This window comes from Hypomesus nipponensis, chromosome 11 (assembly GCF_054491055.1).
Source record: "Hypomesus nipponensis isolate SF chromosome 11, ASM5449105v1, whole genome shotgun sequence".
Taxonomy (NCBI): Eukaryota; Metazoa; Chordata; class Actinopteri; order Osmeriformes; family Osmeridae; genus Hypomesus; species Hypomesus nipponensis.
The window spans coordinates 205,306-231,336 of NC_140371.1; the positions used below are offsets into that span (position 1 = coordinate 205,306).

General features: G+C 45.8%; 1 protein-coding gene, 1 long non-coding RNA gene and 1 pseudogene across 2 annotated transcripts in view; 1 reads left to right on the forward strand and 2 right to left on the reverse strand.

Moving 5' to 3' along the window:
* The window catches only part of LOC146267615 (uncharacterized), a 40,436-nt gene extending 19,535 nt beyond the window's left edge, over positions 1 to 20,901 (reverse strand). The window contains exons 1-5 of the mRNA XM_084710213.1: positions 20,659 to 20,901; positions 16,316 to 16,499; positions 8,273 to 8,569; positions 5,003 to 8,107; positions 2,858 to 3,043 (exon numbers count right to left, since the gene is read on the reverse strand). Coding sequence (XP_084566339.1) covers positions 2,858 to 3,043; positions 5,003 to 8,107; positions 8,273 to 8,569; positions 16,316 to 16,499; positions 20,659 to 20,894 — 4,008 coding nt within the window. The 5' untranslated portion in view covers positions 20,895 to 20,901. The remainder of the gene's footprint in view (positions 1 to 2,857; positions 3,044 to 5,002; positions 8,108 to 8,272; positions 8,570 to 16,315; positions 16,500 to 20,658) is intronic.
* On the forward strand, positions 13,349 to 25,101 carry LOC146267616 (uncharacterized). Its single transcript, XR_014768917.1, has 2 exons — positions 13,349 to 13,691; positions 20,790 to 25,101. It is a non-coding gene; the product is annotated as an uncharacterized LOC146267616 (long non-coding RNA).
* LOC146267617 (uncharacterized) lies at positions 19,055 to 20,206 on the reverse strand (annotated as a pseudogene).
* Positions 25,102 to 26,031: the final 930 nt, after the last annotated feature.

A 26,031-nucleotide genomic window follows, 5' to 3' on the forward strand; every position in this document is an offset into this window, starting at 1 on the left:
GACGCACTTGTTCCAGGAGTACAACAGTACTTAAGAATGGCTTGCTTGCCGATGTTAGTTTCTAAAAGGATCTCAATGACTCTTGCTTAGAGGCTTGTTGCTCTTGTGGTTGGTGGTAACATTACATTTTTGTACTCACTGTGATATATTGTTTTATTGTTGCTTGATTTTCTACAGGTACACTTGCACTTATTCATTCATGTTGAATGTTGTTCATGTTGTTTAATTGTAACTTGCTTAACTACATGCTCTTATGGTTCTTCCCTTTGGCACTTATTTTGGTTGTTCACAATATGTGCTTCATGTTTTGGCTACTCGCAATGTTTTTGGGGCTATCTTGTTGTTGTTATGACCTATGCACTTTTTAAATCTCTCTCTTGGAAGTCGTTTTGGATAAAAGCGTCTGCTAAATGAGTAAATGTAAATGTACTCTGAGTGAGAATGGTCCTCTGAGTTCCTGGAAGACCAAGAAGCAGCCAACTGTAGCACTGTCAACTTGTGATGCAAAGTATATGGCGTTGGCTGCCACCACACAAGTGTCTTACTTAACTCAACTGCTTGAACGTCTTGATGTACTTCCTGTTGGCTGCAAGCAATTTCATTGTTCTATAGGCCTTTTGTAGCTATACAATATCCTACAAAAGGGACAAATTCAGGCAATACAGCCTTGTATTTGTTGGCCTTAAAATATGTACAAGTATTGCCTACTGCTACTTACCGTTTTGAATTATGGTTTTATATTAATTTTGTATTTGCTCCCACAATCGTTTGCCACTGCAGGGTTGGAACTAAAATAATACAGCAACAAAAGTTTAACGTTGTGGAATGCACACATGCATTTATGGACACATCTTCAATAAGTCATGTAGCTTACGCATTTACAGCGTCTGCTATTTTCTGCCAGCTTGGCAGCAGCGACTTTGTTGAATTTTGCCTATATTATATGTCTGTAGTCCTGATATGCTTGTATTACAATATTTTACGCAGGAGGAGTAGACAAAGTTTGTGAGATTATTGTCTGCTCCTCCTGTGTGAAATATGCGGCTCTTGTTTTGTCCATATTTGCGATTCGACATACGGTGCACCGCCACTTTATGTGAACGCGCACGTCTCTAGATCGGAAAGATCTGGGTTGAATTAGAGAATTGATAACCGCCGTCGTAGTACCGCTTATCGTGATTGTTTGGCTTCACGTAGCCGAGTAACTGAAAGTAATCCAGAGCATGTTGATCTTGATTTGTAGTACAGGCCCCTGATGACAAAACCAGCTACTAAAGCAAAGCTACTTATTTTTTCCATGTTCCTGTTTGGGTTATAGCCAGTTAAGTGTTTCCATGTTTGTTCCATGTTTTGTTGTATGATTTATGGTTGTCAATAATAGGTGATCAAATTATTATTGAATAATTGACAACTGATTGTGCTCCCAATTATTGTTGATGCATTACAGGTGTGGGTGTCATGTGACTGTCTATATAAGCTGATGCTCCTGCACAAAATAAATGAATTGAGTGTTTTCTCAGAACTTGCATCCAGTCTCTGCATGTTATTTGTCCTCCCAAGTTTATATATATATTGAGCTGGTATATCTAGCAGTCAAGCTCTGTTTAACAGACTTTCCTTAGGGTCTATGTAACCTGTTCTGAAATGGTTTTATTATAATTTATATATTGGAATATATATCGTTTTCGTAAGAGGTTACAATGTGTATCACAATATGGATTTTAGGCCATATTGCCCATCCCTACCTTGCAGTGTGAGGGAAAAAAGCTTGGAGGATCATACACGACTCCAGAAACCTGAGCCATGGGCTTCTGTCACAGCTACCATCATGTAGGCGGTATCGCAGCATCAGGATCCGCACCAGCCGACGACATGACAGTTTCTTTCTCCAAGCAATCAATCACCGTAAGTTTTTTTCTTAACTATGACACTTAAGGGTACATTTCTCCTCATCAAATGGATTTACTTAAGGGGGTTGCACAGAATCCATTAAATGGTTTGCTTAGCTAAGTTGAAACATTTATGGATTTACTACATTGAACATTATCTCACAGAGTAAAATTTGACCATTTCCACAGAGACCGCGTTTGTTCAGTTGTATCGCTAGTGCACCTAGTAGCTCTAGCTTAAGAGAAGACTTAAGGGTGCTTTGTGCAACTGATTATATTTTAAGGAAACCTTAAATCTGACTTTAAGGAAAATCTTAACTTAAGGTGTTTTGTGCAACCGGCCCCTGAACTCCTGATCGCTAATGATGTAGTACATATATGCACCATATTTATCAGCCTCAGGCTTGACTCATCCTATTCTGCATCAATAACATAGTGGCAAATGACTGTTAACAAACAGTTGAATGTCACCACAACACCTAATATTTATCTCCACAGTTTATATCTTATATATTAATTAGAATTTAAGGTAATTGTTATAATGACTGGAACTGCACCCAAGACTTTCAGCCACTGTTGCACTTGTGTATAAAGTAGTGACAATAATATGATTTGTTTCTAAGGTATGAAGTGAGTTGCTACAGTATAATATGTGTTGCTACAGTATCTAACTGGTATAAAAATTGGTATGGTATACAATGTGTTAATGACATATCAGACAGTTATGAAGTGTGCTGCTATGTTATTGTACTGGCTGATAATATGTTCCTATGGTATTTAAGCAGAATAAAATGTGTTGCTAAGGAATGAAGTGTTTCTAAGGTATCTCCCTGTTTTTCTATGATATTTTACTGTAATAAAGTCTTCTTGTTGATATGGTAAAAAGTGTGTTGCTACACTATCTAACTGGGTTGCCATTTGTTGCCAAGGTATCTTATTGGTATTAAGGTCTTGCTACGGTATCCTACCGGGATGGGTCCTTTCCTTCTGAGGTACTGGGCCATGTGGTAGATCTTGTCAGCCATGTTCCTGGTCACCTGGACAATACGGTTGCCATTGGCGTCCCACCTGTCTGTGTCCTGCTTGAGGAACAGCGATGTGTTGGTGAAGGAGGGGGCCCCGGGACTAGCATGAAGACCAGCCCGGTCCACACTCTGGGGATTTCACACACGTAAGACAATTATTAGGTAAATAAGGGGTTGTAAAAAGCCTGAAAACGAGAGAGGGTACAATTTCTGGGATGATTGTGAGGTGTGCTTGTGTTGGTTGCAGATGGGTCATTTTTTTTAACTTACACTTTACAAATGATATGTCTGCATGTTTTATGTATGCCTATTTACTATTTATAACGATTGCATAGATTAAAAGCATACATTGTTTGCTGCTCATTTTTTACACTGATTATACTACGAGTGAAGTGTAGAATGAAACAGGGTTCTCCTCTCATTTCTCTCATTGCTTCACCCCAATTGTAACTTGTTTGAAACTTAAAGGTCCCATGAGGTCCCATTAGGGTCCCCTAATACTTTATCTGAAGTCTCTTTCCTGAAATTCAGCCTTGGTGGATAATTACAGCCACTATGAGCAGTCCCACAATGAGCTTTCCTCTGGACATGCCATTTCTGTGTCTGTAGCTTTAAATGCTAATGAGGAGAGAGGCGGCACCATGTTCTAATGTTTACAGTGGATATATTGCAATGGCTTGTAGCCCCGTTGCTGTAAGATTCCTCAAATTTGCCCATTCTCATCTGATCACCCTGGTTTGCAGAGGTGCACACTGTCATTTCAATGAATGGAAAGGCAGATATCGTGCACCATAACACCAACAGCAGAATGGTTATCCAAATAACAAAGTGTACAACACTTGGGTTACAGTGTGTGTATTCACACACATACTTGATGCTATCTACCTTTACATTAGCGACAGTAACTGAGCAGTTAGCTGCAGAGATAATGTTACAGCCACATTATAAGGATAGCAAGCTAGGTAACCATAACCATGTACAGTAAAGCAACAAAATGATATAGCGTTAGTTGACTTATTTGTCCGAGGTTTGTAGCTGCAACAAGGAGAGTTGATACTGGAATTTAATTTCAGACGGTCAGCAAGGCCAGCTTTGTATTGGCCCAAGTTGAGGAAACAGTCATGGCTTAAATGTTTGGCGCAGACATACAAGAGTTGTGTGGGTGTATTTCCAGAGAAAATACAATTAACCCTTGTGCTGCCTTCGGGTCACATGACCAAAAGGTTCATAATGAACCATCGTTGTGTTTACCCAATTTTACCCAATACAAAAGCAAATAAAAATTATTTTATTTTAACCTTCGCAATGTAGGGGGTCTTAGACAGCCCAACGGTTAAAAGAAAATGCTTCACTTTGTTTTTGTATGCGGTAAAGTTGTCGCAAACAAAGGTGGGTCACAATGACTGATAGGTCAGAATGACCCGAGGAGAACACAAGGGTTAAAACACTGGGTCTTCAGAGGCTCAGATGAAGGAATTAAAAAACGATTTTGGTTTTCATTTGTACATCCAAACACTGAGCAACTTTTCGTGTACTTTGTTTGTTTGCAAGCCATGATGTCTCTCGAGTAAAAACCGATATTGCATTTGCACGGTCGTAGTAACTCAGTTTTTCATGGGCGTGCCAGATTCTCTGGGCGGGCAAAGCAGAGAAAGGGGAGGTAACCTTCGCTCTTATGACGTCATAAAACCAGCATTTTCAAAACAGAGCGTTTCAGCTTTCATTTTCTCAAAGGCGAAGAAGAATACCCAGGGCTTGGTTTACACCTATCAACATTTCTAGCCACTGGGGGACCAAAGGCAGGCTATGGGAACTCATATTAATGTTACATAACCTCCTATGACATTTTCATATCATGGGACCTTTAAATAAAAAAGTGATATTTGATTCAAAAGACTGTTCGCGTTTCCTTAGACCTTGTGATTCTAGCCATGACAGTAGAGACTCAGCTAATAAATAATAATAAATATATGTGAGAGAGAGTATAGGTTGAGCCTTGCCATAAGCAAGAACCCCCAATAAACAATCAAATACTAGATGTATTACCTGCTTTGTAAGAACTGCCCCAGCTGAAGAAAAAACACCCACCTGTTGTTTCTCTACTGCAGATTCATGTTTGGCAACAACAGATGCGTTTACATCCATCTGTACAGTCTCCATGATCTCTGGACTGTGTACCGCTTGGGTTCTCACAGCTATTCTATTTGATGCATGTTCCTCTTCTCTTACAGGAGGAATTTCGTCAGTCTCCATATCTACCCTGGGTGGATTTCTGCTGGGCATTGTGCCCTGTAGGCTGGTCTTGACCTGGTCTTTCACCCACTGGTGGATCCCATCCAGCTTCCAGACCTCCTCAGCTACGTAGCGTGCCTTTGCTGCCCAGCACTGGACCAAGACCTGCAGGCTCAGGGTCTCCCAGACGCAGTTGCTCTCCTTCACCAACCTGGCTCTGCTCAACACATCTGAGATCTGAAAAGACAGGTGGTCGCTGCACGCTCTGAGGCTGGAGCGAGCCCGAGGGTCCCGGATGTAGTTGAAGCAGTCTTGGAGCCTCTCGGTGGCAGCTTTAATGTTCTGTAAAAGCAGCTCTGCGGCATCCTCAAACTGCCGCTCCACTTCCTGTGCTTGCTCATTGTCTCTGTGGCGCTGGGCAGCGGAATAAGCCAAGTCAACAACATGTTGAATTTCAGTCACATACTCCTTGTTGTGCGTGTTCAGGTGTAAAGCCATCACCCTTAACTTGATAAGAAGCTGCCTGTGTAGGATCTCTGACTGCGCCAGTTGTAAAAGTCCAGATGTCAACCCCTTGCTCTCCACCGCCCCCTGCAGGTAAGTCTCTGTCAGGACCTTTAACTCATCCTGGAACTCTGACAACACCTTGACCTTATAGCTGCTCTTACAGTTCAGGCAGGTCAGCCTGGCTGCTTCCTGGACCCTGAGGGAGTTCTCAGACATGGCTGCCAGCCTCTTCTGGGGTGTCAGAGGCTCTATGTGCCTTAATGCCCAAACCCTAACCCCTGGGGACTCCAGGATCTTATCCAGGGAGTCTAGGAGCACCTGAAGTGACAGAGCCCACAGCAGCCCCAGCCCCTCCAGCAGGTCAGGCTGACAGGTCTGGGAGGTGACCTGCTCTGCCAGGTACCTGCTGTGGTTGTGAGCCTTGCTCAGTTTGCTGTGTAGCATGGTGAAGCTCTCCTGGCGGTCTGCTCTCACAGGTATATCTGACGCAGTTAGGAGCTGCACTGCATTGGCACACAGACTCATCACCTTGACCAGCTGCGGAGCAACACTGGGGGCTGACGTGTGAAGAGTACTGGAGATAATGTGGTACCAAGGTTCAGCTGCTGGCAGAAGGACTTTCCGCATGTTGTTGACCAGGTCAGTGAACATGGTGCTGTGTCTGTAAAGGCTGTTGATGCCGCGCCTGGCGCTCATGGCTGTCTCCTGGGCTGTCTGCACCAGCAGAGGGGTCAAGGACAGCAGCTCCACCCTGAGGGCATCCAGGGTATGACCATCGGCAGCAGTGACCAAGACTGGGGCTTCTTTCGCAGCTTGAGCATAGCAGTTGGACAACTCCAGGACACGAGTACACGCTCTGTTGAGGATGCCCACGTCCTTCCCTCTTGTCACAGTCACAACTTCACACAGGAGGGGCAACAAGTCCAAATCTGAAGTCCTGGTGGGGATCTGTTTTGGGTCATTTAAAACAACAGGAGCCTTACAATAAGCCTTGTTATGCTTAGGTGGTGGTGGTGCGTGGACTATTTCTTCAAAGTCCTCCTCTTCAGCTTGTGAGCCTCTGCTGTTATCCTCCTCCAGGGCAGGAGGATGCAGGCCAGTGGATCCGGCTCTCCAGACTGGTTCTGGAGCCAGTCTGTCTGGGCCAGGCTCAGGGGCCACCTGGGCCGCCCGGGCCCCCACCCTGAGAGGACTGAGGAGGTGAGGGTGCTGCTGGCCGTCCAACCCCTCCCTCAACACCTTCACCTGACGGATTGCCATGGAGACGTTCTGAGAGAAAGCAGAGAAAGCCTCCATGTTGAGACAAGTTCCGGAGATCGTGTCTGCGATGGAACCAGACAGCTTGGTGTGAGAGGCCTCTGCCTGCCTGAGAAGAACCAGCAGGCCATTCCTGTAGATGGGGCTGTCACTTCGGCCCACGTACCTCCTCACGCAGCGCAGCACCTGCCCCAGGTGAACGGCAAGGCGACGCGTATGCTCGCTGAACACTGCTGTTCTCTGCTCCTTGTACGCGGAGTCACACCCACGCTGAGCAGCAGCCATCTCTGCCACCGCCAGGCTGGTGAACTGTCGCACGTCGATTACATCATACAATGCATCCTGTAGCTGATAAGACTCCTCCCCCCAGCGCTGGCACATACCAATGAGGCTCTGGACAGCCTCCACACTCTTCTCTGATTGGCTATCTAGCTCCAGGGATAGAGAGGCTAAACTTTCTCTCAGTCTGTAGAGGCAAGCACAAGAGTTCATCACATTCTCCAGACTCTGGGCATCTGCAGCAGACGCCGACAGGAAGCCAGCCACCTGGATGGTCCTGTCAATCTGGCACAGGAAGTCCTCCAGTGATGTCTGCAGGTGGAAGGAAGCTCCTGGAGCCCCAGTCTCCTCCAGTGGAGGTTCCCTGTCCCTCACACTGCTGGCTGCATCCATCAGATACTCACAGACAGTTGCTGCCTCTACGAAGGTGTCCAAGACCTGATAAAGCAAAGCAGTCACCAGATCAGCGTCTAGCTGCAGGACCTGCTGGGTCAGGGCCCTGCTGATGCTCTCTACCTGCTGCCAACGCATCCCTTCATCTTCCTCCTTATCCTCCTCATCATGAGGAGCTTGAGGAAGCTTGACAGTCCTCAACAACTGGGCTTGGTCAGCCCAGAGCTGGAGGACATGTCTGCAGTGGTCAACCACCCTCTGCTGGCTGGCTCTGCGGGAGCCACAGACCACCTGCATGCAGTGGAACACCAGGTCCCTCAGCAGGCTGTCCAGCCCTTGGTGTGAGGATAGGGAGGAAGATGAGATGGCTGGGAGGGCCAGGAGTTGCAGCAGGCGGTCTCTCTTCTCAGTGTAGAAGCCACAGGATCTGCGTGTTGCACTGGGCCCCTTGCTCCTAAGCGTGGTGATGATGTCACATATGGTGATTTCCACCTTCTCCAGGATGTAGCTCTTACCTTCCTGAGCCTGGCAACACAGTCAGACATGGGCATTAGCCTAGCAACACAATCAGACAAGGACACTAGCCTAGCAATAAAGTCACCCAGTGAAGGTCCCTAGAACCTTCAAACCCTGCAGTAGATATTTACATTGTACATTGCGACATACAGATACTGCCCTCCCCTGCTCTACCTGCAGACTGTCTGGGTGTGTGATGGTGGTAACCATGGCAGTGTGGAGCATGGAGATGCACTTCCTGAGAGTGTCCAGGCAGCATTGGAGCTGCTCCGCCAGACCTGAATCTTGCAAAGTAGCAGCCCTCCCCTGGACCAGGCCACGCAGCCGCACTAGCCTCTCAGAGAAGCTCTGGAAGGAGCAGAACAGGGAAGGCATGTCCCTGCTGGAGCCCACCCCCCCCAGGCTCTCCAGGACCCCCTCTGCTGCTGACACCACCTTCCTCACGCAGGAGTCATCCTCTACCTGGAGCACCTGCAAGGACGGGGGTTGGGGGGGGAGTCAGAGCACATTTCTAATCTATGCACTGTTAATGATCATGTCAGTTCATGTCATAAATAAACACGTTTTATTGATTGCTCTAATCCTACCTATAGAGTATTGTAGCACTAGAGATTATATATTATGAGCCCAAACCCAGAGACATATTTTATAGATATTTTTTTCCAGCGTTGTTCACCCTTCTCTCTCTCACACAGAGAAGGGTGTGTCCCCCTAACACACCCTTCTCTATGTTAGGGGGACATGGCTAATTCAAAAGCAGTTTGCTAGAGGCAAGCTAGCTGCAGTTGCTATCCACACTCCACTGATTGTTTGAAAGCGCAGGAAATTAGAATGTTTCTTTTGTAAGGGATAATTAAGTAAAAAGCCCCAAGAGGCCGTGGTTTGCGCTGATTTTAGAACAGGTAAGGGGAGTTGTTAGGCACGACGCGAAGCAGAGTTTTCGCCAGTTTTGTTTCGCCATGAAGGGGCTATTTCCCCGATAATGAACGGCTTTCTATACATTATCCCTGTTATTACATGGCTACTTGCCAACAAAAATAACTTAACACAGTGTGTCTTTTTACAATGTATTTGTTACCATTCGTATTGTTGATCAGCAGAGAAATTGTTTGCCAAAGAGTTGAACTTCATAGACTTTGAGCATTATTTAGGTTTCAAATCAGCTGAAGTCGCTAAGCAACAGAGTACGCTGGGGTTGAAAAGTTACCGGACTACTTGCGGAGTAGCCTGACGTTGTCATACTCATAATTCTAGTCAGAATATGAGTCTGAAAACTCTCCGTTGGGCTGTGATTACGGGGTGTGTTTCAACCGAACTCGTAAAACAAATGCCTCTTCGCTCAATTGGATAGACCAACAACCAATCAGAGCAACGTAATATTTTGTTTGTTGAAAACGAATTCAACCCAAGGGCTCTTGTGACGTTTTTAATTACGTTACTGTTGATCATCTGTCCATCATCGTATAAAGCCCGCCCTGGCAATTTCATTGGTCCGTCCCGATCCTGGTTTTTATGTAGTTGTTCCCAATACGAGACCCTCCAGACCCAACTTCCCGACCAAATGTTTTTGAGGGCGGGGAGAAGTTGGGCTGGCAGCCAGGCTACTTGCGGAGTGCTACGAAAGACGTGAATCTGAGGCAAAAAGGCCACTTCCCTTGACAGCGGTCAAATATGCATAGCAACGGTCAAATATGAGAAAATTGTTCACCGCAGAACGTTGGGAGGCCCCATTCAAGTGAATGGAGCATTCTACAGCATTAAGAACAGCCGTGTATAAGACATATTAAAGTGTAGCCATAGCTGTGGCATTGAAGACAGTACTGTAGTCTGTGACTCTGTGTCTAACGTCAAAACAAGACGCAGTCTCACTCAAATTCAAAGTTTTACATAACAAACTATGCTGACCCGCTGTCTGTCTTCGCAATCGCCATATCTTTAAAACACTGCTGTCCATTTAGATGTAGAATTGACCATGGTACGAAATTAAGAAAATACTCACCAGACGCAGATCGTCAGTTGACTGAGTGTCAACACTGTTGACAACACTGTTGTTGCTTCCGCAATCGTCAATGGAGGCTGACAGGCTCTCACGTAGCAAACAAATCAACGTTTTTACTGCAACCTATATTAAAATCTCACCACCTGGCTGTTTTCACAATAGTCATATCGTCATAACATTTCCCTCTTTTTTTTTTTAAATGTAAAACTGAACTAGAAAATTAGCTACTAAAAATACTATGACGCTTTCTAGCATGGCTGCCGCCTAAAAGACGAGGCGGTCTCACGGGCGACCTGCACTCGCTCAAATTTCAAAGACTGTCACGACCTAAATCAAAAATGCGAGATTGCAGTTCCACTCAAAATTGCTATCTCTACCAAGCCAAATGGTTGTGATTTTTTGGGGGTGGTATTTTTCACTCCAAGCTAATCCAAGCTCCAATTTGCGAGCTAGAAAGTCTATCACGTTGTATCCATGCGTCGTTGCTAACGTGTGTTGACGTGGTGACGTAGCTAGCACAGGTTACCCTTCGTCGACAAAAGGCACTTTGTCCCCACAAAAACGTTGTAACCTCCTAAACTGTGCAACAGAACGTAAATCCAGATACAAGCAACGCAATCGGGACTAAGACGAACATTTTGACACAGGCGTTGTCTATGTAGTCCAAATATTGACAGAGCCTTAGGGGGGGCAAAAACAATTATAACTAGAAAAGGCTGTTCCTGCGAAACAGCAGTGAGAATTCTAAAAAACCTGAATGTGGACCATGCTAAAAAGCTGAAAATAGTGACAATTTTGTAGAAAGTTATAAGCTGAAGCTTCAAAGCCCCATAAAGGTATTTTTGAAAGGGGCTGGAGCTGGACAAAGGCATAAAACTACAGAAGAGAAGAAAAATGCAAAAAGAGAAATAATTCTCAAGATGCCGGCTATCTGGTAATACCCAAAATTAAGAAAAAAACTGCTGGAGGTAGGGCGTTCTCATATAGAGCACCTCTTCTCTGGAACAAATTACCTGTCTCAAGTAGGGAGGCTGATACTGTTTCGACATTTAAAACTAGATTAAAAACTTTCTTGTTTAGTCAATCCTATGATTGTTAAACGTAAGTATGTGTGTACTTTCTATGTAACCCTGGGGTGTGCGTTTGCCTATGTGTGTATCACATGTAACTTTTAAATTGTAATTTTAGCTTATGTTCACACTGCCCATTTAAATGTTACAAATAAAGTTAACCTGTTATTGTATATTGTTACTGTAATAGTTCCGTTGCTGTATGTTTTTATTGTTATAGTTTACTAGTTGGAGACAACGGGGGGCTGGTTGTTTTCATCCTTATTCGTATAAATATAACCTATTTTAGAGTTGTTTCCCCCGGAACAGATTTCATGTTCCAACCAAGGGAGGCTGTCGCTGTCTTGGTGTGTGGGGCTGCATCAAATACCCTCTTAGCTTTGTTAAATTGCTGCACTAGTCCACACTTGACCGGTGGGGATCTCATTCTATTACGACTGTAACTGTTAGCTGCTCCTGGCATTATCTAATCCCTGTTCTCCTCTCTGTCCCCCCCACACATCCCCTGTGGTGTGGGGGGTCTGAGCTGTCAGGACCTGCCTGGTCGTCGGTCTACCAACGCTGGACCAGGTCGTCAACCGGAAACCAGCCTCCATGACGGCCAACAGCGAGTTTCCAGGTCCCATCCAACGTCTATAAAGCCGAACAATGGATTTTTGGTGTTTCAAAACCAATTGACATTGTATGATTATGTTTAGCTTGTGTTCTGCTTCTCTCTCTTACCAACCGTCTCTGGAGGAGGGGATCCCTCTCTGAATTGCTCCTCCCAAGGTTTCTTCCATTTTTTCTCCCGTTGGGAGTTTTTCTGGGAGTCTTTCCTTGTCTTCCTTGAGGGTTTAGGTTGGTTGAGGGGCAGTTCTATGGGCGTATGTGAAGCCCTCTGTGACATGCTTGCGTGTTAAAAGGGCTATACAAATAAATTTGATTTGATTCAGAAGAATTTGAAAATTTAGTAGAAAGTCATTTGCTCAAGCTTCAAAAGGCCTGAAATGTTTGTTAGAAAGGACCTGCAGCGAGATGAAGGCAGAAAAGTACAGAAAAGAGAAGAAAAATGCAAACAAAAAGTGACAAAAATTTGAAACAAGAGAAACGATGCATAAAAATGTGAACATTTAGCAGAAAATTATTTTATGTATGTCAGAAAAGTACAAAAAAGAGAAGAAAAATGCAAAAGTACTGGCGGTTGGAAGGTACCGCTGTGAAAGGTATTTTTGAAAGGACCTGGAGCAAGATGAAGGCAGAAAAGAAGAAAAATGCAAAACAAAAAGGGGAAAAATTCGGAAAAATTCGCTGCAGGAAAATGTGAAAATTTAGCAGAAAACCAGTTGCTGAAGTCTGGGTTGAAAGAATTTGAAGGTAAAAGGACAACACTGGAATGACTTGAACTTGCTGGAAAAACGTAGCAACCGTTGGTCATTGGCAACATTTCTAACCTACAATTTCGGTTTCAGGTTCAAGACGGAGGAGAAACTAATCATGCGTGCCTGCACACCCAGTCCTGTTCAGACACTTAATTTAAGATGACATCAAAATAATAATTCATAGTGCAGGGTTGCCGATGTTGTCATTGTCTCTGAGTTTTTTATACGTAATAACAAGATCATGCTAAATCTAACCAGCGGATCATTTCTTGCAAGTGTGTCAAAGTGGTATGTAGATCTACTACTTCAAATTGAAAACGGAGAAGATATTTAGAGTACAGAGAAGTTACTTCACATCTGTGTTCAATATCGTCAATTAAAAGTAAAAGCTTTCCAGTTACGAAGCGTTTGTTCATAGGATTAACGCCAGCTGCAGCAAACACTTACCCCAGCCCTGGTTTGGCTGTTCGTGACAGTCAGCTATGACAGTCACCCCTAGATTTTTGCAGATTTCTGTAAAACTTGCTAAAATAAAAAACGATATAGCTAGATTATGTACATTTTAAAGGTGACATGACATGAAAACTTCATTTTATTAGGTTATTTAACATTAATATGAATTTCCCTAGCCTGCCTTTGGTCCCCCAGTGGCTAGAATTTTCGATAGGTCTAAACAAAGCCCTGGGTGTTCTTCTCCGCCTTTGACAAAATGAAGGCTCAAACGCTCTGTTTGAAAATCTCCAAGTGACGTAGATATGAGAAAGGTTACCTCCCCTCTCTCTGCTTTGCCCGCCCAGATCATCTGGCCCGCCCATGAGAAACTGAGCTACCACCGTGCAATGGCAAGTGCAATATCGTTTTTTCCTGGAGAGACATCATGGCAAGCAAACAAACGAAGCACAGCAGTTGCTCAGTGCTTTGATGTACAAATGCAAGCACAAGTATTTATTTAATTCCTTCATCCGAGCCTCTGCACAACCAATATCTCAATTTTATTTTCGATGGAAAAGCGCCGACACAACTTCCCAAAGTTCTGCATGTCTGCGCCAAACATTTCAGCCACTACTGTTTCCTCAACTTGAGCCAACACAAAGCTGGCCTTGCTGAAATTAAATTCTGGATCATTACTAAATCTCCTTGGTCAAGCTACAAACCTTGGACAAGTAAGTTAACTAAAGCTATATCATTTTGTTGCTTTACTGTATATGGTTACCTAGCTTGCTACCCTTAGAATGTGGCTGTAACATTAGCTCTGCAGCCAACAGCTGAGTTACTGTTGCTAACGTAGAGATAAATGCAAATGGCATCAAGTGTGTGTGTGAATACAAACGCTGTAACGCCAGTGTTGTACACTTCTTTGTTATTTGGATAACCGTTATGCTGTTGGTGTTATGGGCGTGCGCGATATCCGCCTTTCCCCTCATTGAAATTATTATGAGTGTGCACCTCTGCAAACCAGGGTGATCAGATGAGAATGGGCAAATTCAAAGCATCTTACAGCAACGGGGCTATGAGCCAGCTGAGTTACTTTCGCTAATGTAAAGGTAGATGGCATTAAGTGTGTGTGTGAATTCAAACGCTGTAACGCGAGTGTTGTACACTTCTTTGTTATTTGGATAACCGTTCTGCTGTTGGTGTTATGGCGTGAGCGATATCCGCCTTTCTCCACATTGAAATGACTGAGTGTGCACCTCTGCAAACCAGGGTGATCAGATGAGAATGGCTAAATTCGAGGTATCTTACAGCAACGGGGGCTACGAGCCATTGCGATACATCCGTTGTAAACATTAGCGCATGTTGCCGCCCCTCTCCTGCTCATTAGCATTTAAAGCTACAGACACAGAAACAGAGCGTTCTGAGGAAAGCTGATTGTGGGACTACTTGTAGTGGCTATAATTCTGCACCATGGCTGAATTTCGGGAAAGAGACTTCAGATACAGTATTAGGGGACCACTAAGGCCTATATAAAAGCATCCAAAAACAGCATGTCATGTCACCTTTAAGCTCAATGTACATACCTTGTTTGGCCAATTTGGTAGATTGTGGAAAAGTCGAACCATTATTAGTTATGGAGAGCCATCACGCTAGCTCGATTATGAGAAATGTAGCTAGAATTCACACCTCAAACAAGTTAACCTAGACGCAAAACTGTACGTCCATCCAAAAAATAAGGATATTTTCCGAGACCCAAGACTGCCGAAACCATTAATATCCTTTGTGTCTGTGCGGTCAGAAATACAACTTTTTTGGCAGTTTCCAAAACGTCACCCAATTCTGGCTTTCATCTCCTGAAGGAGCTGAATGTTTTGATACCAAAATTGCAGGAATCGGTGAAAGTATGCAGGAGAATGCTGAACAGCATATATATGTGAGATAACAATGGTTTGTGCTGCCGAAGGCAAGCACACCCCAATAAGAAAAGGTAGAAACACTTAAGTGGCTTCGCCGCTTGGCCACCAATAAGAAAAGGTAGAAACACTTAAGTGGCTTCGCCGCTTCGTGGCTTGGCCACCAATAATAACCTTTAATTAACCAGGAGAGACCCATTGAGTTTAAGAATCTCAGGAGGACCTGGCCAAGACAGGCAGCAGATACATATACACACATACAAACATAGTTACAGACAGAAACACAAAAGGAGACAACATTTTGGAGTTCAGGCTGATTTATACTTCTGCGTTTTTACGCACACGGGGAACGCCTTCTCCGTCAAGAAACTACTTCTCCGTGTCCTCTCCGAGCCTCTCGCAGAGCTCTGCGTGTACCTCCTGATTTTCCTGACTTTCCGTCTGTCATTTTACAGATACCCCTTGGCTGTGATTGGTCCGTATTAAGAACCGCTTGCGTCAGGGGCGGGGGCGGGGTTGCTGTGACCAACAAGAGAACAGAATCCTTTGACCGCCATTGTTGTAAGTTTTTACAATTCATATTTCAGCTAAACAGTACATGTAAATCAGCATCTGAATTAAAATGTGACGAGAAATGGGCAGCGTAGTTGCAAAAAATGTGCTTATTTTATAGATGAAGCGGCTAATTTGTAAATTTGCTCTGACTCTTCGATAACCTAGCGAGCATTGCAGTGCAGCGCCATCTACTGTTCTAGCTGTGAATTGCTTTCAGCACGCAGAGCCGTTGGAGTAGTATAAATTCAACCAATCCGTCCGACTCCGTGCGTGCGTCTGTCCGTTAACGCAGACGCAGAAGTATAAATCGGCCTTTAGTGTCATAGCCAGATACATTAAACATTTACATCTTAAGGAATCTGTCTCTAGTTCTTTTGTTTTTAATTTAGCGAGATTAAATCCTTTAGTTTCAAGACATTTTGCAACATATTCCATGCTGAGGGTGCAGAGTACACAAAAGCCCTCTTTCCAATTTCCGTATGGGTATAAGGGACAGATAGCATGACGCAGTCCTGGGAACGCAAATAGTTTTTCCCGGTACTATGCTGCTTTAACAGTTTGCAGACTTATAAAAAGAAGAGGGGATGCCACACAGTGGGAAACATGGCCTTGTCCCAACTTTTTGAGATGTGTTGATGCCATGAAATCAACTTAATTTTCCCTTAATATGATACATTTTCTCAGTTAAAAAATGTGATATGTCATCTATGTTGTATTCTGAATATAAAAATTTGAAACTTCCACTTCATTGCATACTGTTTTTATTCACAATTTGTACAGTGTCCCAACTTTTTTGGAATCGGGTTTGTACAAACGAAACAGTCACAGGTCACAGGTTTGAATCCCCCCAGTAGTATACATCTGCTAAAGGAACGTGAACATACCTGGAGCACGCCCAACAGCACGCTCTGCGTAGCACTGATAAGCTCCTCTCTGTGCTCGGCTAGCCGGGGCTGGATGCTCAGTCTCTGCGCAGCCAGGAGCACGTGCTGACCGGACACTGTGATTGGTTCCACCTGCGACAACATCTCCACCCTCATGACGTCGTCCTCAGTCTCTGCTGCTTGCCTGAGAAGGTCAGATGTCAGGGTCAGGGACAGGGTTGTATTCAGAATCAGAAAGGGATGTATTCGCCATGAAAGTTTGCACAGACAAGGAATTTGCTTTGGCAGGAAGGTGCATACAATAAACATGTAGGAATCTTAATTAAATGTGGTCTAACTATACTAAGGGTACATAAACTAGCAATACTAAGTGGAATAGAATTAAAATTAAATATACAATAAAATATAAGTTGCAGTAATTTACAATATAAAATGCAAATATTACAGAAGATACAAAATATACAAATGGGATGGATACAGTATTGTAATTTAATGCAAAATGCAAATAGTTTTAAGACATTAAGTCATTAAAGTCAGTGTAAAATCTTGGCCTTGTTGAGGACGCCAACAGCGGAGGGGAAGAAACTGTTTATGTGGTGTGAGGTTCTGGTCCTGATGGACCGCAGCCTTCTGCCGGAGGGGAGTGACTGAAACAGGAAGTGTCCAGGGTGGGAGGAGTCGGCCACAATCTTCTTCGCTCGCTTCACGGTCCTCGAGGTGTGCAGGTCCTCGAGGGAAGGCAGATTGCAGCCAATCACCTTCTCAGCAGTGCGGATGATACGCTGCAGCCTGCTCTTGTCCTTGGCAGTGGTGGCAGCGTACCAGATGGTGATGGAGGAGGTTGAGGATGGACTCAATGATGGCTGTGCAGAAGTGCACCATCATCGTCTTTGGCAGGTTGAATTTCTTCAGGTGCCGCAGGAAGTACATCATCTATTGTGCTGTCTTGGTGAGGGAGCTGATGTTCATTTCCCACTTGAGGTCCTGGGAGAGGATAGTGTGCCCAGGAAGCAGAAGGACTCCATAGTGTTGGCTGGGGAGTCGCACAGGGTGATGGGGGTGAGTGGGGCTGTGTTCTTCCTGAAGTCCACAACCATCTCCATTGTCGTTAGAGCATTGAGCTCTACGTTGTTCTGGCTGCACCAGATCACCAGGTTGTCCGCTTCCCACCTATAATCAGACTCGTCTCCACCAGAGATGAGCCCAATGAGGGTGGTGTCGTCCGCAAACTTCAGGAGTTTGACGAACGGATGACTGGAGGTGCAGCTGTTGGTGTACAGGGAGAAGAGCAGAGGAGAAAGGACGCAGCCCTGAGGTGTTCCCAGCTTAACGCACTGCTTCCTGTCAGACAGGAAGTCTGTGATCCACCTGCAGGTGGAGTTATGCATGTTCAGCTGGGAGAGCTTGTTCTGAAGCAGGGCGGGGATGATGGTATTGAAGGCAGAGCTGAAGTCCACAAACAGGATCTTGGCGTAGGATGCTGGGGAGTCCAGGTGCTGTAGGGTGAAGTGGAGGGCCATGTTAACTTCATCGTCCACAGACCTGTTGGCTCTGTAGGCAAACTGCAGGGGGTCCAGTAGAGGGTCTGTGATGGATTTAAGGTATGCCAGCACCAGGCGCTAGAAAGACTTCATTACCACAGAGGTCAGGGCGACAGGTCTGTAGTCATTAAGTCCTGTTGGCCTGGGCTTTTTGGGCACAGGGATGATGGTGGAGGACCTGAGACAGGCTGGCACATGGCATGTCTCCAGGGAGGTGTTAAAGATGTAGGTACACACTGGAGACAGCTGGTCAGGGTGGCTTGAGGGTGCCTGGAAAGACAGAGTCCGGCCCAGCTGCTTTGCAGGGGTTCTGTCTCTTAAACAGTTTGTTCACTTCTCTCTCCTGAATGGAGAGAGTTGTCACTGAAGAAGGTGGGAGGCCTCCCGGGTGGAAAGGGGTTGTTCAGGACTGTCCAATTGTCTTTCAAATCTACAGTAGAATTCATTCAGGTCGTTGGCCAGGCGGGAGTGTTAGTGGAGTGGGGGGCTCTGGGCTTGAAGTTGGTGATCTGCTTGAGCCAGTGATGGACTGGGAGTAAAAATAGGCCCTGGACTTTGATCCAGTATATGGACTTGGATCCCGTATACGGCATCGCAGCGAGCGCCCTGCTAAGGCATGCAAATTCTGTGCCGGATGTGATGCTTTGGGACTTCCACGCTTAATGCGAGCGTGCGTAGTGAAGGTAATTACGTTTACGTTTCTTAACCTGGTTTTCCATCTTTATATTGTCTCTATAGCTAACTTTCGATCTGTCAGTGTCACTGTTGTGTATATGCGGCACTAAGGGCTGCATAGACGTTCATTTGGAATAGACCAACCGGCCTGGGGGAAAGGGGGGCCGGCAAACCGTGTTGCTCAATCTTTTTCCAACATTTTTATTAGTAGTAAAAAATTATGGGTCGTAGGGCCGGCGGCCCTCCGGCCCAAAAGTGCTTCGGCCCATCGGGAATTCTCCCGATTCTCCCGATTTGCAGTCAGCTACTGGCCTGAGCCCTCTCCAGACCAAAGCAGAGTCGTTTGCAGAGAATTAATGTTATAGTCTCTCAGAGTCAGGTCGTTTACCCTCTCTCACCGCCTTGCTAAACCTGTTCTTCAACTCCTTGAATCTGTCCCTGTCCCTGTCCCCACTCCTAAACGCTTTGTCCAGCCTCAGCCTTCTGAGTTTAGCTGTAAACCAGGGTTTGTCGTTGTCGAAGCTCACCCTGGTGCGTGTTGGTATACAGTAGTCCTCACCTCACAGAAGCTGATGTATGATGTCACAGCCTCCATGAGTTCATCCAGACTATTGGAGGCAGTCATGAACATGTCCCAGGCGTTGCAGTCCAAGCATGCCCACAGATCCTCCATAGCCTCACTGGTCCACTGTTTCAATGTCCTCACAACAGGCTTACAGCGCTTTAGCTTCTGCTTATATGCAGGAATCAGGTGGACCATGGCGTGGTCTGAGTGACCCAGTGCTGCTCGGGGAACCGCATGGTATGCTTTACTGATTGTAGAGTAGCGGTGATCCAAAGTGTTCCCTTCTCTGGTAGGGCTTTTGATGAATTGAATGTATTTGGGGAGTTCTTGAGTGAGATTGCCTTTGTTAAAGTCACCTAGAACAATAACCAAGAAATCCGGATTTTCATTCTCCACTCAATATCTGGATGGCGAGAACAGGTTGAGCCTCGTTGGCTAGCCTGAGGGGGCATGTAGACACCGACCAGTATGAATTAAGCAAACTCACATGGCGAGTAAAAAGGTTTACAATTAATAACAAATGTTTCCAGATCTGGAGAACAGTGCTGCAGAATCACTGTCACACCAGCCGCTGTTAATAAAAAAACAAATACCACCGCCTTTCGTTTTGCCAGAGAGCAGGGAGTCCAGATCCACTCTCAGCAGTTTGAAACCTGCTAGCTGTAGCGCTGAGTCCAGGATCAGTTCACTCAGCCATGTCTCCGTAAAGCAGAAAACGGCAGATGAACGAAAGTCTCTGTTTTTCCACACCAGTAGCTGAAATTTATCCAATTTGTTGCTCAGCGAACATACGTTGGAGAGAAATATCCCCGGTAACGCTGTGCGCGCTCCTTGCCGACAAAGTCGCACCAAAGCACCGGTCCGTTTATCTCTCCTATGACGCTTCGCTACTAGGACAAAGCCGAGGGTGGCTTTGACTATAATTCCCACTAATTCTGCCGCTGAAAACAGAAAAGTGGGAAATAAATCCACAGGAGCTGTGGTCCTGATGTTTAGAAGTGCTTCTCTTGTTGGAGAACCCCGGATATCTTGGCAGAACACTGAATTAAAAGACAAAACAGTACAAAACAGGGCGCACCTAGCAACCAAGGCAGCCATGATCGGCGCCATCTCGAAAAGCTGAGTTGAGCATGTTGATAGACTTGTATTTAATGTGGAGAGGAGCCTGGTGGATGGAGAGGAGCCAACCCTGAATATAACCCTATCAACATGCTTAGCTCTGAATACAACCCTGTCAACATGCTAAACCCTGAAGACAACCCTGTCAACATGACAGACTCCTCTCCCTCCACCATGGTCTCCACCAGGCTCCTCTCCCTCCACCAGGCTCCTCTCCACAACAGTCTAACCCCCTCTATCAGTCCTACCCTGGCCCCACAGCCCTTCAGCCCCCCTCTACCAGTCCTTTCTTGACCCCACAGCCTCCCAGCCCTCCAGCCTCCCTCTATCAGTCCTGCCCTGGTCCCCAGACCCCCAGTCTCCACGCCAAGCACATAACATACTGTAGCAGGGCAGGGTATGTATAGTGAAGTATATGGTTTTGGAACAGAGCCTGACCTCACCTTGAAGCCTCGACGGCCATGTTTCTGGTTGCCGTGGCCACGGCCTGCGCTGCGCCCTCCAACAGGGTGAACAGTTCATCCTCCTCTCCTGTCCTTTCCTCCTCTCCTGTCTTCTCCTCTCTCTCATACAGCAGCACAAGGCGACAGAGCTGTGACGCCAGAGGAGCCAGCACCCTTTCCATTGCCGCCGTGCGGACCACGCTGGGCTGAGCCAGAGACACAATCCCCCCGGACATAGCACAGCCTGGGTACTAAGGTGGACAGGTGGAGAGAAGGACAGGAGCAGAGGTAAACAGGTGTAGAAGTAGACAAGGGGAGAGGTAGACAGGTGGAAAGGTAGACAGGTGGAGAGGTAGACAGGAGGAGAGGTAAACAGGTGGAGAGGTTGACGGGTGGAGATATAGACAGGTAGACAGGTGGAGACATAGACAAGTGGTAGACAAAGACAGTTGGCTAGGTAGATATTTGGAGACATAGGTGGAAAGGTGGAAAGGTAGACAGGTGGAAAGGTAGATACGTGGAGACATAGACAGGTAGGCAGGTAGATAGGTGGAGAAGTAGACAGGTAAACAGGTGGCAAGGTAGACAGGAGGAGAGGTAGGTGGAGAGGTAGACAGGTGGAGAAGTAGACAGGTAAACAGGTGGCAAGGTAGACAGGAGGAGAGGTAGGTGGAGAGGTAGACAGGTGAAGAGGTAGACAGGTGGAGAGGTAGGCAGGTGGAGAGGTTGAGAGGTACACAGGTGGAGAGGTAGACAGGTGTAGAGGTAGACAGGTGTAGAGGTAGACAGGTGAAGAGGTAGACGGGCAAGGTAGACAGGTGGCAAGGTAGATATGTGCAGCAGTAGACAGGTGGAGAGGTAGACAGGAAGATAGGTGGAGAAGTAGACAGGTAGACAAGTGGAAAGGTGGAGAAGTTGACAGGTGAAGAGGTAGACGGGCAGACAGGTGGAGACATAGATAAGATGGAGATGTAGACAGATGGACAGGCCGACAGGTGGAGAGATAGACAAGTGGAGAGGTAGACAGGTGAAGAGGTAGACGGGTAAACAAGTGGCAAGGTAGACAGGTGGCAAGGTAGACATGTGCAGCAGTAGACAGGTGGAAAAGTAGACAGGTTGAGAGGTAGACAGGTGGACAGGTAGATAGGTGGAGAAGTAGACAGGTAGACAAGTGGGAGGTAGACGGGCAGACAGGTGGCAAGGTAGACATGTGGAGCAATAGACAGGTGGAGAGGTAGACAAGTGGGAGGTAGACGGGCAGACAGGTGGCAAGGTAGACATGTGGAGCAATAGACAGGTGGAGATGTAGACAGGTTGAGAGGTAGACAGGTGGAAAGGTAGACAGTTAGACAGGTAAATAGGTAGAGAAGTAGACAGGTAGACAAGTGGAAAGGTGGAGAGGTAGACAGGTGAAGAGGTAAACAGGAGGAGAGGTAGACAGGTGGAGACGTAGACAGGTGGAAAGGTAAAGAGGTAGATAGGTGGAGAAGTAGACAGGTAGACAAGTGGAAAGGTGGAGAGGTAGACAGGTGAAGAGGTAGACAGGGCAACAAGTGAAGAGATAGACAGGTGGAGAGGTAGAAAGGTGGAGAAGTAGACAGGCCAACAGGTGGAAAGGTGGAGTGGTAGACAGGCCGACAGGTGGAGAGATAGACAAGTGGAGAGGTAGACATGTGCAGCAGTAGACAGGTGGAGAGGTAGACAGGTTGAGAGGTAGACAGGTGGACAGGTGAAGAGGTAGACAGGTGGACCATACATTTACATTTATTCATTTAGCAGATGCTTTTTTAGATGCCCTAAAACATTACGGGAAGCTAAAACATGAAGCATACATTGTGAAAAGCAAAGTGCCAATGGGAAGAACCATAAGAGATACATGGTGCTGTTTCTTGTCTGTCAAAACATACAGTACTTTGGATACTAGTGGATACCACTCGTTCTCTCACTCACCCGCTCCACCAGGCGAGGTGGTGGGACAGGTTTGCTTCTTTCCCCACATATTAAATACACATCCACCCCACTCTCTATTACTGCCAAATCATTTGAACACCATTATGTGATGCTAACTGATCCTATCAAAGCATCTTTGCCCACCAGGGCCGCTAGCCGACTTTGTGGAGGAGCTGGACATGCTCCTTAGTGTCCTCCTGGATGATGGAACCCCACTGATAATCCTTGGGGACAACATCCATCTCAAAGGAACGCAGGCCGTCGACTTCAAGTCTCTCTTGACTTCCACTACTGAACACACCGGCTGCTAAACACACCGGCTGCTGAACACATCAGCTGCTGAACACACCGGCGACCCACAAGCAGTGTTGTGCCTGAACGCATTCATTGAATGAAAGTTCATAATTTTGGTGAACGTGAACTGAACGCGTTCATTCTGCTTTCTGTGAACGGCACGTTCACTCTTTTAGATTTCGTTCAATAAGGTTCCAGATTTCTAGAAACTTCCAGGCAAAAAACACACCGTTAACAGTCCTGTATCCAGGGTTTCTCAATCAGTCAATCTCTTAATGTGCTTTCTTTTACTGTCTATGCCTGGCAAATGTGAGAGCGCCAAAGTTGCGTACAGGCCAAGAGCGGTATTGCAGAGATAGAACAAATGGGGGAAGGCTGTCCCTTCAATGCGAATGTAAATCCTGGTTGGATAAGGATTAAAAATTGGATATGAAGATGAAATCTGACACAATTTCAGCGTTAAACTAATAAAATAATTGCTGTCTTTGGTTCTTTATGGGCTGTGGATATAAGTCCGAAACATAAGCTCGTAACATAGAAAAAATTACTGAACTAGTTCATATTTTGAAGCTCTGAACTTAGTTCAAAATGTTGAATTATGAACTATGAACTGAACTAGTTCATTTTCAAATTTGTGTACTATGAACTGAACTAGTTAATGTAGAAAGTGAGCTTTCTCAACACTGCTGACACGTAACTGTATCACTGACTTAACCTCTGTAACCCAACTACACATTTCTGATCACTTCTTTATCCAATTCTGTCTCCCTCCAACTCCTCCCATCTCCCCTCCCCTCTTACCTTCCCCCGCAACCTCCGCTCCCTATCCACCTCCCATTTCTCCTCCATTGTAACATCCTCCCTCCCACTGACGAGTTCACGTCCCATCCCACTGACACTGCCACCAACACCCTGTTATTCACATGAACTGCTTCACTCGACACTGTCCCGTCATCCAGGCCTGCACGATCTTCTCCCTCCTGCCCGTGGCTCACGGATGTTATTTGTGAAGAATGGTCTACCCTTCGGGCAACTGAGAGGAGATGGCACAAGTCCAAAGATGGTTTGGATATTGATAAGTATCACTCCTTCCTTAAATCTTTCTCTGCCCGCATAAGTGGTGTTAAAACCCATTCCTTCCTGAACAAAATTAGCTCAAACTCTCACAAACTTTTCTCTACCTTCTCCACCCTTCTTAACCCACATCCCCCACCCCCGTCCTCCTTCTTTGAGAAAAAAGACATGAGCAGTCGGTTCCCTAAACCCACCTTTCCTACCCACTAACCCTCTTTGACTGACCCAACAATATCTAAACTCTTTCTCTCCCCTTTCCGAGGCAGAGATCTCTGACATCATTTTCTCTCTCTCTCATCGCCCCACCCCCTGTCCCCTTGATTTAGTCCCCTCCCCTCTCTTTCAAACCATCTCTCCCTCCATCATAACTTTTCTTCTCCGTGTCCTTAACTCTTCTCTTACATCTGACACTTTCCCCTCTGTCTTCAAACAGGCCAGAGTTAGCCCTCTACTCAAAAAGCCCTCTCTTAACCCAGCCGTCCTGCAGAACTACAGACCAGTGCTACCCTTCTTTTAAAAAACAATTGAACGTGCTGTATCTAACCAACTGTCAAACTTTCTCTCTCAGAACAACCTGCTTGACCCCAACCAATCGGTTGGACCCCTCCTCTTCTCCCTGTACACCACCTCGCTTGGACCAATCATCACCTCCCATGGCTTCTCCTACCACTGCTACGTTGACGACACGCAGCTGTACCTGTCGTTCCCCCCGACTGATCCGGGGATCTCAGCTAGGATCGAGGCAATCCGCATCTCCAGAGGATTCAGAACGCGGCAGCCCGCCTGGTCAACCTTCCCAGACGCTCCCATGTTACTCCGCTCCTCATCTCCCTCCACTGGCTTCCCATCACGGCCCGTATCAGATTCAAGACCCTGGCACTGACCTTCCGAAAGGTGAACGGGACTGCACCCGACGACATCAAGTCTATGCTCCAGCCTTACACCCCCACCCGCCACCTACGGTCTTCTTCTGACAACCGTCTGGTGGTCGTACTGCTCAAGAGCGCCCGGTCCCAACACAAGCTTTTCTCCTGTCTGGCCCCCCAATGGTGGAATCAACTCCTTGGAATCAACGCTTTGGATAAAAGTGTCTGCTAAATGCATAAATGTTACTGTACTAAAATCCACACGTGTGCTATCTCAGTTATTAAGATCATTAAGCAGGAGACATACAAAGTTATGGCCACCAAGATACAACACTTTAAGTTATGGTTAGCATCCCAAAAAGCCTAGTGTCTAAAGCATGTTTTGAACGCGAGAGGAAACCGCATCAGGAACTCTCCAACTGTCTGTAGCATCAATGTAAGTTTCAAAGTATTCAATGTTGTAGTTGTATCATTGTACAGTAGTAACAGTATTGGTGCTTACCTGTACGGGAGACCTCTGCATAATGACGTGGTGGACCTTAATTATTCAACGCCACGCATTGAGGAACACAGCTGGGCTTCCATAGCAACCAGTGTCAGGTGACTAGCTCATGCAGCCTCACAGTATTGTTTTTTGAAAGATCACTCAGGTCATGAACTTCGCAAGGTTTCCCTTCCTTCATAGTCTAGCAAGTGGCTGAGAAACTGAAAAGATCATACATCGATGGTTTTGTTATTTGTTCAACATAATGCACCAAACAAAAATTCTTGAATTAGAATACAAAATATTTCCGACAACATCTACGTCTGTATGTTATATTTGATAGTGGAGAGCAGGATACAGTAGCACCAAGCAACCAGCAGAGGGAAGCACACACCACTGAGCGCAGCTCGCTGGATGGAAGCCAGACAGGAATAGTCTCTTGTTTTGAACAAAAGACGAACGAAAAGACCACTTTAATCTTAACTTTATCAACCGATAAATATACATTTGGAGCATCAGTTTCAACATCAAACGTAATAGAGCCATACTTTTATACATATGATATTCAGTGACAGTAGTATATTCAAAACAAAATACAAAATATGTGAAAAAGGTGACAATATACAGATCAAACAACTAACCATCACAGTTACGATACACATAAAACATCAAGTGTTTGTCTCTGCATTCATCAGTAGAGGAGAT